Source organism: Hypomesus transpacificus, chromosome 16 (genome assembly GCF_021917145.1).
Source record: "Hypomesus transpacificus isolate Combined female chromosome 16, fHypTra1, whole genome shotgun sequence".
NCBI lineage: Eukaryota > Metazoa > Chordata > Actinopteri > Osmeriformes > Osmeridae > Hypomesus > Hypomesus transpacificus.
In genome coordinates this window covers 3,066,137-3,078,639 of record NC_061075.1, presented here as the reverse complement: position 1 = coordinate 3,078,639, position 12,503 = coordinate 3,066,137, and the positions used below count along the sequence as shown (strand labels likewise).

The 12,503-nt window shown below is 48.6% G+C and overlaps 1 protein-coding gene across 1 annotated transcript; it reads left to right on the top strand.

Annotated features, from left to right (window-relative positions):
- Positions 1-4,720: 4,720 nt before the first annotated feature.
- LOC124478701 (ubiquitin-protein ligase E3A-like) lies at positions 4,721-11,450 on the top strand. The gene is made up of 11 exons (XM_047037085.1): positions 4,721-4,969; positions 5,558-5,599; positions 5,862-6,157; positions 6,459-7,693; positions 7,922-8,066; positions 8,192-8,397; positions 8,611-8,775; positions 9,151-9,306; positions 9,409-9,482; positions 9,607-9,750; positions 10,099-11,450. Coding segments are annotated over exons 2-11 (2,544 nt in total). The 5' UTR covers positions 4,721-4,969; positions 5,558-5,597; the 3' UTR covers positions 10,220-11,450.
- Positions 11,451-12,503: the final 1,053 nt, after the last annotated feature.

The following is a 12,503-nucleotide window of genomic DNA, read 5'->3' as shown; positions in this document are numbered from 1 at the left end:
TTAATTATGCTGGTCATAGACACGGCCCAGAGACCATGCTGTAGCCTGTGGGAATCACGGAGCACTTGGATTCTCTTTTAATGGCCTCACTAACCGTCGTTCTCTCTCTCTCTCTCTCTCTCTCTCTCTCTCTCTCTCTCTCTCTCTCTCTCTCTCTCTCTCTCTCTCTCTCTCTGTGTCTCTCTGTTTCTGTCTCTCTCTCTCTCTGTGTGTCTCTCTCTCTCTGTCTCGCTCTGTCTCTCTCTCTCTCTGTGTGTCTCTCTCTCTCTGTCTCGCTCTGTCTCTCTCTGTCTATCTCTGTGTGCGTGTCTCTCTCAATGTCTCTCTCTTTCTCCCTGTCTCTCTCTCTGTGTCTCTCTCTCTCTCTCTGTCTCTGTCTCTTTATTTCTCTCTGCTGGTCCCGTGGCACATTTCCAGGAATCACTTAACGATGATGAGGAAACATTCCTATATTCTGCCCCCTCTCCTCTGTCCTAGGAACAACCTTCACCAGGCCTCGGTCTGGCTGGCTGCGTGAACACGGCTGAAAGTACCCCGCCGTCGCCCGCACATATTTCACGTCAACGATGCATCCGCAGGGTCAGACTGATGTGTTCCCGTGGTACAGTGTGCCTTGTGAGGGCGATGCCGCGGTCCGTGCTGAACTGTGGTGGGGGGGGGGGGCTTCGGCTTCACTGTGAAGCTTCTTTCTGTCGTGTTACCCTCTCATCTCGTCCAAAGGCTGACTGGGATCATAACGGCTGGGATGACCAAACGTGTTTGCCCTTCTCGTGGGGGAGCAGGGCTTATACAGTGCAGAGCAGGTTTTGCTGAGCGCTGGTCTGTCCGACGGGCAGTCTGTTCAAATCCCTGATTTTGCGGCGTTGAATAATTGAGAAGGTACATGACCTGAGCAGAGAGGTTAGTTAGGAACAGCGCTTGTGTTGTAAAATGGAAATGGTACAGCAGGCCCTTGTGTCGGAGCTGTCGACTGTAAAGCTTTGGTTGGCTACAGATATCGATGGGGCAGCTTCTCTCTTTCTCTCTCTCTCTCTCTCTCTCTCTCTCTCTCTCTCTCTCTCTCTCTCTCTTATTCTCTCTCCCTCCGTCTCCCTCCCTCCGTCTCTCTCCCTCCCTCCCTCCGTCTCTCTCTCTCCCTCTCTCTCTCTCTATGCCTCTCTATTTCTCTCTATTTCTATCTTTCTGTCTCTTTTCTTTCTCTCTGTCGCAGTTCTCAGGGTTAGGGTTAGTTTCCACTTTCTCTTTCTACCTCTCTTTCTCACCTCTCTATCTTTCACTATCTTGTTTTTGTTTGTTTCCCTTTCTCTCATTTGTATTCCCGATCTCTCTCCCTCTCTCCCTCTCCGTAGCTCTCTCTCTCCCTCTGTGGTCTGTAGCTCTCAGCAGCTTGCGGTTCTGAAGGACTGGGATTGCTACGCAGTCCACGCTTCATGGTATTATCAAAGGGCAATTTCTCGAATCATTGAAGATGCTGTTATCAGCAAAATCTAAAGATGTGAAAATGACACTGATTCACATTTGTTTAGCTGAAGAGGTTGACTCACCGTCTCCTCAACAGAGGGAGAAGGGAGAGGAGGAGGGCATTTGGGACGACAGGAGCCATTCTAAATCATTCTCGTAATCCCTGAGAACATGCATTAATCCCAGCGTCCTGGGCTGATCCACGTCTCTCCCCCCAGATTGTGCCGTTACTGCTGAATGCAAGGTCTCCTATCCGTCACACTGTTACTGTGCCTGTCTCTGTTTCAAAGCCGCACAGAATTCATGAGGTATCATTAAGTACGCCCCCCCCACCCCTCCCCCCACTCCCCCTCTCCCTCCCGACCCCAACCTTCCAGTCTTTATGGTCTGGACGTGAGGGAGGTAAATCACAGAGTATTACTGTGGATGCGATGGGAAAAGAAATCCAGTTTGCTTCGTTATTATTATTTGAGGCTCTTGTCTCCTGGGGTGGCACATCTGTTTTAGGTGTCCTGAGACGACCCTCAGGGCTTCACGGAGCCCTGGAACCAGATGGAAAGCATATCATATGTTAGATGTGTCAGAGTGTCATAGCATGATGACAGCATCTGCCCATGTTGGTGTTGACACTGACAAACAAAACACTCCAGAGGTTTTGTTTTGTTGACTTGTTTACCCCTTCAAAGAGATTATAGATAGAGATAACTTTGTTCAAACGGGCATGCAAACACAACAACACACGCACACAAACTGTAACATAACCCATAAGCGTGTCACAGCATATGTGTGTGTGTGTATGTTCACATTCTGTATTCAATATTGACATCCATTTAGACACCTCTCTACGGAACAAATAGCTATAGTGATTAATTGTTTACGAGATATGCATGGCATAGCAAAAATGTTATCTCCACCATCAATCTTAGGGTACAAACTGATGCTCTCCGGCGAAGGCTGCCAGTGTGCTTGAAGCCGGTCTGTCATGAAGTTGTAGAGACTCCCAGTGTTGGAGTGGGTAACTGCATGCAGTCCCCAAATGTACAGCTCAGTGTTAAACAAAGCAGACATGGATTCCCTTTGTTGTCATTTGTTACCTTTGTATTGTGTTCCGACTGAGTCATAGGGGCATCCCTCCCTCACAGTGCCGTAATTGACAAGCTGTTGGGGTCCTGTTTCGAAAATTAGCTGTTGACTTAAAGTCATGAGAATGAGACACTTCCCTGCCTTCACCTCTAATCTAATTGTGCCCCAATTACCCCAGGATTCTGTCTCTATGTTAGTCAGTTTGTCACATGAAATGCCACGTGCATTAAAAGGCATGTTTAGCAGCTGCTTCGACCCCTGGCGACCTCCCCCGTACGGCTGGCACATGATTAAACGACCAAACCTTCTCCCTGTGACACGGAGGACTGATAACTGCTCAAACAAAATGTCACAGCCAATGCAAAACTCCATCTCAAGCTGGCACGCGCAAGCACAGAATGACAAGCAGTCCCCAGCACCATGGGGGCTGTGCACATGGATTAAATAATGCATAATTTACAAGGCACTATTTCAGAATGAGGTGCCATGGGTTTGGAGTACCAGTGACGCATGCCAGTGTTGATTTATGAAAGGTTATGATTCTGATTGCATTGCTTCCCGCTAGCAAGGAGCAAGGTAAACGACCGCGGTGGTGTTCAGGTATTGTAAACCCGTCATAAGACCCTTAAAAATACTCAGCCGGTAATCCTATCCCATAAAGCTCACAGGGGGCTTAAGGTGTGTGTGTTGACTATCACCATGCGGGTCTCAGCAGACCTAAAGAGGAAAACCGAGTTAATTAATTGATGTACCATTGAATTCATAACGTCTGCAATGCATGAGTGTGAAAAAGAAAAGAAAAAGAATACCAGAAGGATCAATCATAGTCTGGGTATTATATCCCTTGTGTAGGCCTAAATATGCATCCGCTCCTCAAGAATCATGTACACCTCACCTCCAGCCTTACATCAGATGGAAATAAGGTCCTTGTACCGATAGAATATGCTCTCTGTATGTAAATAATGACACAAGCAGCGCCGTCGACTTCACCAATGCTGAAAATGTGTGCGTGTGCGCTTTTGTGAGTGTGTGTGTGTGTTGGTGATGTGTTGGGATAGTAGGCTCAGCATTGTATTAGAAAAGATCTATACAGATGGTGTTTATGTTTTCTCTCCACAAACTTCATCCCCACCATTAGGATTGGGATACAGCGTCGATGGCTGGCTCCCAGGATGTAAATGAATTGGACTGTGGGTGTCAAGGCCGTGGGTTATTTGATTCATGAAAGGTTGTTCGTCAGTGCCATTTAACTAGATCCTAAAACTGATGGAGAGGAAAGCCTAGAGGAATGAGTTGTCTGGAGAACGCATGCTCCACTGGCTCGGACAATCTTAAAGGGGTCCAGACCACGTGTGCCGTCGACTCGTTTTCTACCCGATCGATATAGGACTCGAGCACGGTGAGTGCTTTAAGTTCTGTAAACAAATGATCATACACACGCATACACACACACAGAAACGAAAACGATTTTTTGGCTTTTCACATCTCCAGCTATGTCTGTGATGTTCACATCATTGTATCACATCCCCCTTGAAAAGGTCGTTCAAAATATAAAAACATAACTCTCTATCCCCTTTGCTTAAAAGGTCGACGGTAATATATTTAAACTACAATTGTGTAAAAGGAGGGAAAGGTTATAAAAGGTTTAAAGGAGTAGACAGGTTTTCCCGAGTGTGTTTTAAATATCTTCACATTTTGTTCTGATCAATCTGCTCAAGTTGTTATGGAGACAGTTCACTCCCTTAGAAACACGTTCACAGCACAAGGGAGAAATAACCATAAATTGTAATTGCGTTACATGCCTGGCTTTGATTACGGTCATTACTAACCACTGCCATCTTCTGATTATATTTAGTATTACAGGTTGCGATCAAGAACAATTTTTGAAGGACTGTATGATATGCATTTGTATCTATTTTTGGAAAAGGATAAATCCAGTCATATTTTTCAACACCTCCCCCCCAACACACACACACATATTTCACTCTTGCGATTGAAATGTAACGTGTGCAATCATTTTTACATATAATAACTGTTTACTAATTAATTATCAATCTTTAATCCAATGTTGGCATTAATATCACAAAACTATCCTAGGCCCCCCATCTATCGTGTCGTCATGAGATGATTTCTGATTGGACGTTTTTTTGACAAGTCGCGCATTGCACGCTGGGATATCTCAGTGTTTACTCAAATGGCAGTGAACATTTCGTGACTTGACAGTTCAGGCCCCAAAACAAAAGTACTGTATCTTAGATTAAAAGAAAATACCAGTATTATCAGAAATAAAGAGAAACAGAAATCCACATCGAAAGGACACTGGTTCTCAAGGTGAATTAATTTGTGGAGGACTGTCAAGGAGAGGACTTACGCACCGCTGTAGAAAAATCAGTCCCCAGTAAACGAAGCTACTGTACTTTGACAGGTCGGTAGAAAAATATAAGCATACAACCTTTCGTTACTTCTCTACTTTTGTGTTAGAAACTTATTTAGGACATTAGTTCACAACCCGCTGTAAATACTGGATTCATTTATGCCCTCGTGTTGTTTTTTGTCTCATAAATAGAGAGATTTGACTTAGAGGACATCGCTAGAATTAGCCATAAGAGGCTAAAAATGTCCTTGCCCCTTTCCCCTCCCCTCTTTTCCATGTTGACAAAACTGTGCATGTGCGATGTGAACCAATAACCGTAAACATTGTTGCAACATGATGTTCAAGCAGCATAAGCCAAGGCGACAGTGTAGCCAAGCAATAACGAATGTGACAACGAGGGGGGAATTGTGTCAACAAGTCGAGAATTAAGTTTTTAGACCGTTGTGTTGAAGGGCTATGACCTCGTAAGAGGGCTAGATAAATTGAAGCTGTTCAAACGTTTTGCATTCTACCATCGTCCAATTGGTCTACTGGCACTAGCATCTATATGTATGGCAATGGTTATGGCATGGGTTAACATGTAGGCCTAGTACTAAACATCGGGAAATACCTCTTACGATTGCTTTCTTGTGATTTCAGAGCACCATCAAATATCACAAGAGACTCTGAATCAAGCCGAATGTAAGTGGTCTCAGTTGGCATGCCACTACTAATTCCAGTGTTGCCATGGTTTCATACTGTACCATTGTCTTGATGTGCTTGGTCTAGGACACTGGCCCGGACCATCAGTGACAGTCTGACAAGTGTCTGTCGTTAGATGGCAACATGGGCCAGTAAAAGGCATTTTAAACATCCTTGATTTGTTTTAATGGCTCATTTGGATGTATGAGGAGAGCTAGTATGAATTAAACCTTCTCACTTCCTGTTTGAACGTTTTGTGCAGGAAGAAAGCGACTGCAAAGCATCTAATCGAGCGCTACTTTCGCCAGTTAACCGAGGGCTGTGGAAATGGGGACTGCACGAATACATTCTGTGCGTCGTGTCTTGATTTTCAACCCGTGGATAGCAACACAGCCGCTGTCAGGGCACTGGAGCTATGTAAGATTAACGCCAAACTCTGTGATCGCCACCCCTCTGACAAAGAGAACGACGGGGCCCATCCGGACGACGGAGCCAACGGGATCCACCCGGCTTTAACCAGAAGCGACAGCGAGATGAGCGCCAGAGAAGACTACAAAGGTAGCCTCAGATGAACCAAACGCCCTGCATGTGTCTTCTTTCACAAATATATATATATATGTATATATTCGTTTAGCAGGTAAAATGAATGAGGTCTTCTTTTTAAACATTATTTTAACCTCTCACCCCTATTTACCCACTCCAGGTCCTACAAAAGATTCCAATACACTAAAGAACATTTCAGTAATAACAGCAAATATAGCTAAATGTTCTCTTTTTCACTTACTGCATGACCTATCTTAAAACAGTTTCCTGTCCTTCCTGTCTGTTTACTCACTGACTCTGCTGGATCTGTCCTCAGAGGTGCATTACCTGACCGAACACACGGTGTACAACATCATGGACGCCTGCGAGGCGACGGGCGACTTCTCTCCCATGATCCGGGTGATTGGCAGGATCTTCTCCAACGCGGACGCCCTGGTGCACAGCTTCCGGAAGGGCCGGGTCTTCGGCAAGGACCGACGAGGATCCCGCCTCTCCGCGGACGAGGCAACGCAAGCCGGCGAGGATGAGAAGAGGTTGACGGCGGCGGAGGAGGGGGGGTCAGGGGCCTTTGCGGCGGCAGAGGCGGAGCCCTCCAGGGAGGACAGCGTCCCTTCGAGGTTCGGCCCCTTCGACGTGTCCGTGGACATCGACGCGGTGAGGAGGGTCTACGACAAGCTGCTGTCCAACGAGCTGACCGAGGCGGCCTTTCTCAACGCGCTGGTGTACCTGACTCCCAATCTGGAGCTGGACCTGACCTATCTGGACGTGTACGACACCGACCCCAACTATCTGAACATCTTCATCATCGTGATGGAGAACCGGAACCTCCACAGCCCCGAGTACTTGGAGGTGGCCATGCCGGTGTTCTGCAAGGCCATGAGCAAGCTCCCCCTGCCTGGGCTCGCCCGGCTGACGCGCCTGTGGTCCCGGTATACCGGTGCGCAGATCCGCCGCATGATGGAGACTTTCCAGCAGCTCATCACCTTCACCGTCATCAGCAACGAGTACGACAGCGACAACCTGGTGAACGACGACGAGGCGGTGGTGGCCGCCGTCAAGTGTCTGAAGCTGGTCTTCTACGCCAACGTGCTGGCCGGCGACCTGGACGTGGGGCACAACGAGGAGGAGGACGAGGAGCTCGAGTCCAGCGAGCTGACCCTGCAGGAGCTCCTGGGGGAGGAGCGCACCCACCGGAAGGGCCCCCGGGTGGACCTGCTGGAGCAGGAGCTGGGCGTGCGGACCCTGGACTGCCGGACGCCCCTGGTCCCCTTCGAGGACTTTGTCAACGAGCCGCTGAACGAGGTGGTGGAGATGGACAAGGACTTCACCTTCTTTAAGGTGGACTCGGAGAGCAAGTTCTCCTTCCAGAGCTGCCCGTTCATCCTCAACGCCGTCACCAAGAACCAGGGCCTGTACTACGACAACCGCATCCGCATGTACAGCGAGCGGAGGATCACGGCGCTCTACAGCATGGTGCAGGGCCAGCAGCACAACCCTTACCTCAGGCTCAAAGTGAGGAGAGACCACATTATCGATGACGCCCTGGTCCGGGTAAGCCTCGGAATGCCTCACAGAGTAACAACGCCGGGGTGATAATCATGTCTTATTAGCCCTTAATATTATATACATTATTATTATTTCATTTAAGAATAATCTAATCATTATTATTATAGTCTACCTGTAGGCCCTTTTCTTTGCAGCAAAAATATGGTACAGGCGGGATTTGAACCTGCCAATGTGCCTCTAACCGTGTTGCCTGTGTTGTCGCGTGCGTTTCAGCTGGAAATGATTTCCATGGAGAACCCTTCAGACCTGAAGAAGCAGCTGTTTGTGGAGTTCGAGGGGGAGCAAGGAGTGGATGAGGGAGGCGTTTCCAAAGAGTTCTTTCAGTTGGTTTTGGAGGAAATCTTCAACATTGATATTGGTGAGAATTGCATCTTGACAGACATCACGCATCGGACAAACATTTCACTTTCTCCGTTTCCGGGTTCGAACCTCCCTTTTTTCTGAACTCCTTCCTCCGTGTTGTCCGTCGCGGTCGCCCCGCAGGGATGTTCACGTACGACGACGACACCAAGCTCTTCTGGTTCAACCCCTCCTCGCTGGAGAACGAGGCCCAGTACACACTGATCGGGATCGTTCTAGGACTGGCCATTTACAACAACTGCATCCTGGACGTCCATTTCCCCATGGTGGTCTACAGGAAGCTCATGGGCAAGAAGGGGACCCATCTGGACCTGGCTGACTCGCATCCAGTACGGTAGCATGCTGGAATCTTCCGAGTCTGATCGATTGATATTCCTATCTTCACACACACGCACTTCACGTACACTGTTGGCAGAGGAGGTGATTAGCTGTGTGTGTCAGTGTGTACGCGTGTACGTGCGCGCGTGCGTGTGAAGGTGCTCAGATGACGAGTGGCCCCGAAGAGGCGCGGCTCTGATAAGTTGTGTCGTGCCTTCCGGCAGCTTCTCTACCAGAGTCTGACGCAGCTGCTGGAGTACGACGGGAACGTGGAGGAAGACATGATGCTCACCTTCCAGATCTCCCAGACCGACCTGTTCGGGGAGCCCACCACGTACGACCTGAGGGAGGACGGGGAGAAGATTCCGGTGACGAACGAGAACAGAAAGGTGCGTAGAGGCCTGGGTGACGGGGAAACACAAAAAGCGTCTTGTCAGCCTGGCTTCTTCAGGTGTCTTCACACCGTCAGGCAGCTGTTGTGTTTTCGGGGGGAAAAAAGTAGTCAGCCATCTTTGTGATTTTTTGTAATTTAGCAGACGCTTTATCCAGAGCAACTTACAGTAAGTACAGGGACATTCCCCCGAGACAAGTAGGGTGAGGTGCCTTGCATCATTTCGCACGGCTAGGAATCCAACCGGCAACCTTCTGATTAGTAGCCCGATCCCCTAACCGCTCAGCCACCTGACTCCCAGTGATGACATTGTGTTGACATGACATTGTGTTGTTGTATCGCTGATTTGTTTCTGTCTGTGTTCAACCGCCAGGAGTTTGTGTGTCTGTATGCAGAGTACACCCTCAACACCAGCGTGGAGAGGCAATTCAGAGCCTTCAAGAGAGGCTTCCACATGGTGACCAACGAGTCTCCGCTCAAGTGCTTGTTCCGGCCGGAAGAAGTGGAGCTGCTCATTTGTGGAAGCAGGGTAGGGAGAGTCATCTCAGAGAAAGCACTTTTGGTCTTGTTTTTTTTCTCCAACGCTATCTCTTGTTAGCATTCGCTAACTGCGACTCCCCTGACTTCCTAGAATCTTGACTTCGAGGCCCTTGAAGAGACCACAGAGTATGACGGCGGCTACAGCAAAGATTGCCAAATCATCAAGTAAACAGACATGTTATTATTATGCATTTCCTGTCATGACACCGTAACATTGCTTGGTTTTTGCTTTGACCAGCAAGTATGGAAAAACGTTTTTGATTGAATTTTGGATTTCGCTTGCTTGCAGAGACTTCTGGGAAACGGTGCACGTGTTCGGTGTGGAGCAGAAGAGGCTGTTTCTCCAGTTCACCACAGGCACAGACAGGGCGCCCGTGGGAGGCCTGGGCAAGCTGAAGATGATCATCGCTAAGAACGGCCCGGACACAGACAGGTCAGCTCCGGTCCCTTGTTGACGTGGGCTTATGGGTTGGTCGTCTCCGTCTACGTCTGCCTCTTTTCTTCTTCCACCCCCTCCTCTATCTTCCTCCTCTCCGTCTCTCACTCTGTCCCTCACTCATTCATTTACTCTCTTTCTCGGTCTGTCTATCTCTCTCACTCTCCCTCTCTCTCACTCGCTCGCTCTCCCTCTCTCCCTCGCCCCCCTGCCTCGATCTTCTTTCACCCTCCCCACACCATCTCTCTCTCTGATTCACTCCCTCACTCCCATCTTTCTCTCTTTTCTCCCTTGTCCCCTAATCTCTCTCTCTCACCCCCTCTCTCTCACCACCTCCTCCTCCAGGTTACCCACCTCTCATACCTGCTTCAACGCACTGCTGCTTCCGGAGTATTCCACCAAGGAGAAACTGAAAGAGAGGCTCCTCAAAGCCATCACCTATGCCAAAGGATTCGGGATGCTGTGATTGGACAGACGAGCTTGTGAACACTTCCTGGGTGCAGTTTGCTATCTTCAGAAGAGGGAAAAGTCAACGATAGGAAGTACCGTGGTTTGAAATGGAAGAACTGCAGTGATCCTGTGCCTGAATACCCCTCACTGTCACTACACACACACGCGCGCGGACACTTCGGCAACCTACACTATATAGTATGATTGCGATTATTTGAAAAGGGAGAACAATGAGCAAACCTCCTAGGAAAAAAAGATTGAGAAGTTTAAGATTCAAAATGTATATATTTTTACCCAGCGTTCAGCTGGTTTTGTTAGCAATGCAAAACCGTAAAGCAGCAAATGCTATCGCTGATATGTCGGATACATTTTTGGGTCGGCTGCTTGCCTCCTCGCCCCCCCCGTTGCGGTTTGTTGTTGTCGTTGAGGGGTTTGCTCATTGCTCAAACTGGGGGTTCTGTGCCAGGTCTTGGATGACTGTGACCCCAACCCCCCCACCCATTCACCCTACACCCAACCCTGTTACTGCTTCGATGTTTTCCAAAGACAGTTATTTTTTTCTTTCGCTCCCCCCCCTTTTCGATGGAGTTTTAGATTTTTGCCGTGTAATACCATTTGAGCAAAATTTCAAGCAGTTTTGAACCGTATCTGATTGTCGTGAAACTGTGAAAGTGCACTTAACTAGCAGGTCAGTGAACGGTACAGTGTACAGCATATATACATATATATATACTGTCTGTCTTTCTAGGAACATGTTCTCCTGTAGATGGACCTGAAGTCTTCCCCTTTCTCTTGCCATAAGTGTGGTCTGAGGCGTAGGACTGCTGTAATCAGGACACAGACCCACTGTCCCAAGGGTTGTTTATGGTGCTGCTACGCCGGTAATGTGACTTTAGCAAACCAAGCTACTAGTCTTGGCTGGAGTCCTACATCTTACTGTCGTAACTGGCTCCCTGAGGTGATTAGAGTCGGATTCAAACCTATTTTGTGTGTGTGTGCGTGAGGTATTTGTTTAACACCGCCATCAATCCTGGCCAGTGTTCATTTTTTTTTTGTATCCTGTTTCATGCCATGACAGAATGACTATGCTGTTTAGTTACCACACTTCACTTTACATATACTGACGTACTGTAGCAACTGTCTTTGCCATCTCACCTAAGTGGCTTTGCAGTGCTTGCTACCACTTCACAGCTGAACTCAAGAGACTGCTTCTTATGCTTGGAAAATGAAAACGTTTTGTTTCTTCATATTGGTTCGTATTGTTTTTAGATATGTTTTTGTGATTGATTGATTTATTATGTGTTATGCTGCACACATTGAAGCCTCCTCGCCCTCCACAAAAAGACAGTGTGTGTGTATTGGTCACAGAATGGAGATGTACAGTTGGTAAACTGTTTTATTCGGTCAAAGCCTATCTCAGGAGAGACAAGAATGTGTATTTAAATCATCATAAATCACCTGTGTGTATAAATGCTGCAAAACGGATTAAAAGTGACTACATTCTTTGACTGATGTCATACAAGTGAGAGAATGAGTGACACCCTCCCTCCATACATTCTAAAACACTCCGAGAACTCAAGAACAAGCACAGCACTGCATGTATGCAGGAGGAAAACATGACATCATTGAGTCGACTTTTGAAGTCGTCCAGTGTCACATCAACTTTCCAACCTACCTACAACCACCACACTGTATTCAGAGAGGACGACGGCGAGGCCCAGGGCTTCAGTTGGAGGTATTTCTCTCCACCAGGTTCTCCCTGGTCTGCTGGGTTCTGTAGTGCTCCAGGGCCAGGTACTCCCCAGAGGCCGACTCATCCACCCTCCTCAGGGTAAGACTCCTGGAGGCCTCCCCCCTGCCCACCGGCCCCCACCGGCCCAGCTCTTCCTCAATGTCCTGGGCTTCCTCTCTTCTCGGCCTGGCCTCAGCCCGCAGCCGCCGAGCGTAGTAGTCATCCAGGACCGCCCCCTGCTGGCGGTTCTGCTGCCCCAGGACGCTCACCTGCCCTATGAAGAGCCTCACCCTCTCACTCAGGTATTTTGCTGCTCCGCCGTCCTCGCACGGCCCTGGGTGGACGCGTCCGTGGACGGCCGGGCGTTTGTCAGTGCGGCTTAGAAGGTTGCCACCTTCAGCATGTGACCTTCGCTTTAGCGGAGGGATCTCACGGAGGGGCTGAGGGAGGCTTCCCACAGCTGCTGTCGATATCCCCGATCCTGCTGTGAAGGGGTGGTCTGGGGCCCGTGGGCGACTGTGTTTGTGTGTTCTCTGGAGCTTTGACCCTGGCCCGGTCCATGCCTGTG